General features: G+C 34.2%; 1 protein-coding gene across 1 annotated transcript; it reads left to right on the top strand.

Annotated features, from left to right (window-relative positions):
• Positions 1-159: 159 nt before the first annotated feature.
• On the top strand, positions 160-971 carry TRIADDRAFT_62584 (uncharacterized protein; the record flags this gene model as incomplete). The annotated part of the gene is made up of 3 exons (XM_002118519.1): positions 160-225; positions 447-556; positions 758-971. Coding segments are annotated over 3 exons (390 nt in total), but the record flags the coding sequence as incomplete, so codon positions are not given.
• Positions 972-1,108: the final 137 nt, after the last annotated feature.

The following is a 1,108-nucleotide window of genomic DNA, read 5'->3' on the forward strand; positions in this document are numbered from 1 at the left end:
GACGTTAATTTATCATGTAATTCATTTTAAGATAAATATATTATTATACTGTACTTAACGACGCCATGCACTACCCTTACATAGGTTGCTGCTGAATTTTTAATTTTCTAGACTTACTGTATACAAGCAGCGTATCATCACTAATAATTTTCCTTTTAGGGAGATAAGGTACTAGCGTTGGTTAATCTTCATGGATTCGCAGAACAATGTATTACTGATGTTGATGTAAGTTGTGACCGTGTATAACGAAAGCATGAAACCTATCGTAGCCCATTTATATATTCATCATATACTACAGTATCCTAAAACGACACAGAATAATATTTTATTAAATCAATATCAACATAGAATACATTTTCGATTGTGGTATGCCTCATATCGCAACATGAGCAATCTTACCTAATATACAAGTATAACGGAACATTAACTGATTTGTACTTTCATAGGCTACTTGGAAAATACCCAATACAGTGAGCTATGCGACTGCAGCAACGCTAGTTGTATCTTACGCTACTGCTTACATGGCTTTTGATCGTCGAGCTGAACTTAAGAAAGGGTTAGCAGTCGATAGCTATCAGATTTTTTCAAATCTAAAAGTATATTTGTAGTTTATAACATGTATAAATAAATTCTTGTATCGTAGTAGACATTATTTTGTACTTAAAAACAATATATGAACAAGATCAAATCTTCATTAGTAAACTTCGTTCAGCTTACGTATTACTAAATAGTAAACATCATACCTTCAATTTTACAGAGAAACTGTGCTAGTTACTGCTGCAGCTGGTGGGACCGGCTTGGCTGCAGTAGATCTTGGAGCTAATGTATTTGGAGCTAACGTTATTGGCGCTGCTGGAAGTGCAGAAAAGACAGCATTAGCTAAAATGAAAGGAGCAATGCATGCTATTAACTACCGGGAACAAGATATAAAAACGGAAGTTAGTAATACGAAAACACTAATCAATATCTGACATATCACATAGCACACCATTATGGATCTCTATGGCTGATAGCATACAAGCTGTTAAGCATGTCTTTTTGCTATTAAATTTTTGTAGGTTTTATCAATTACTAAACGTAAAGGCGTTGATGTAGTCTTTGATGCCGT

Source organism: Trichoplax adhaerens, genomic scaffold (genome assembly GCF_000150275.1).
Source record: "Trichoplax adhaerens TRIADscaffold_157 genomic scaffold, whole genome shotgun sequence".
Taxonomy (NCBI): Eukaryota; Metazoa; Placozoa; class Uniplacotomia; order Trichoplacea; family Trichoplacidae; genus Trichoplax; species Trichoplax adhaerens.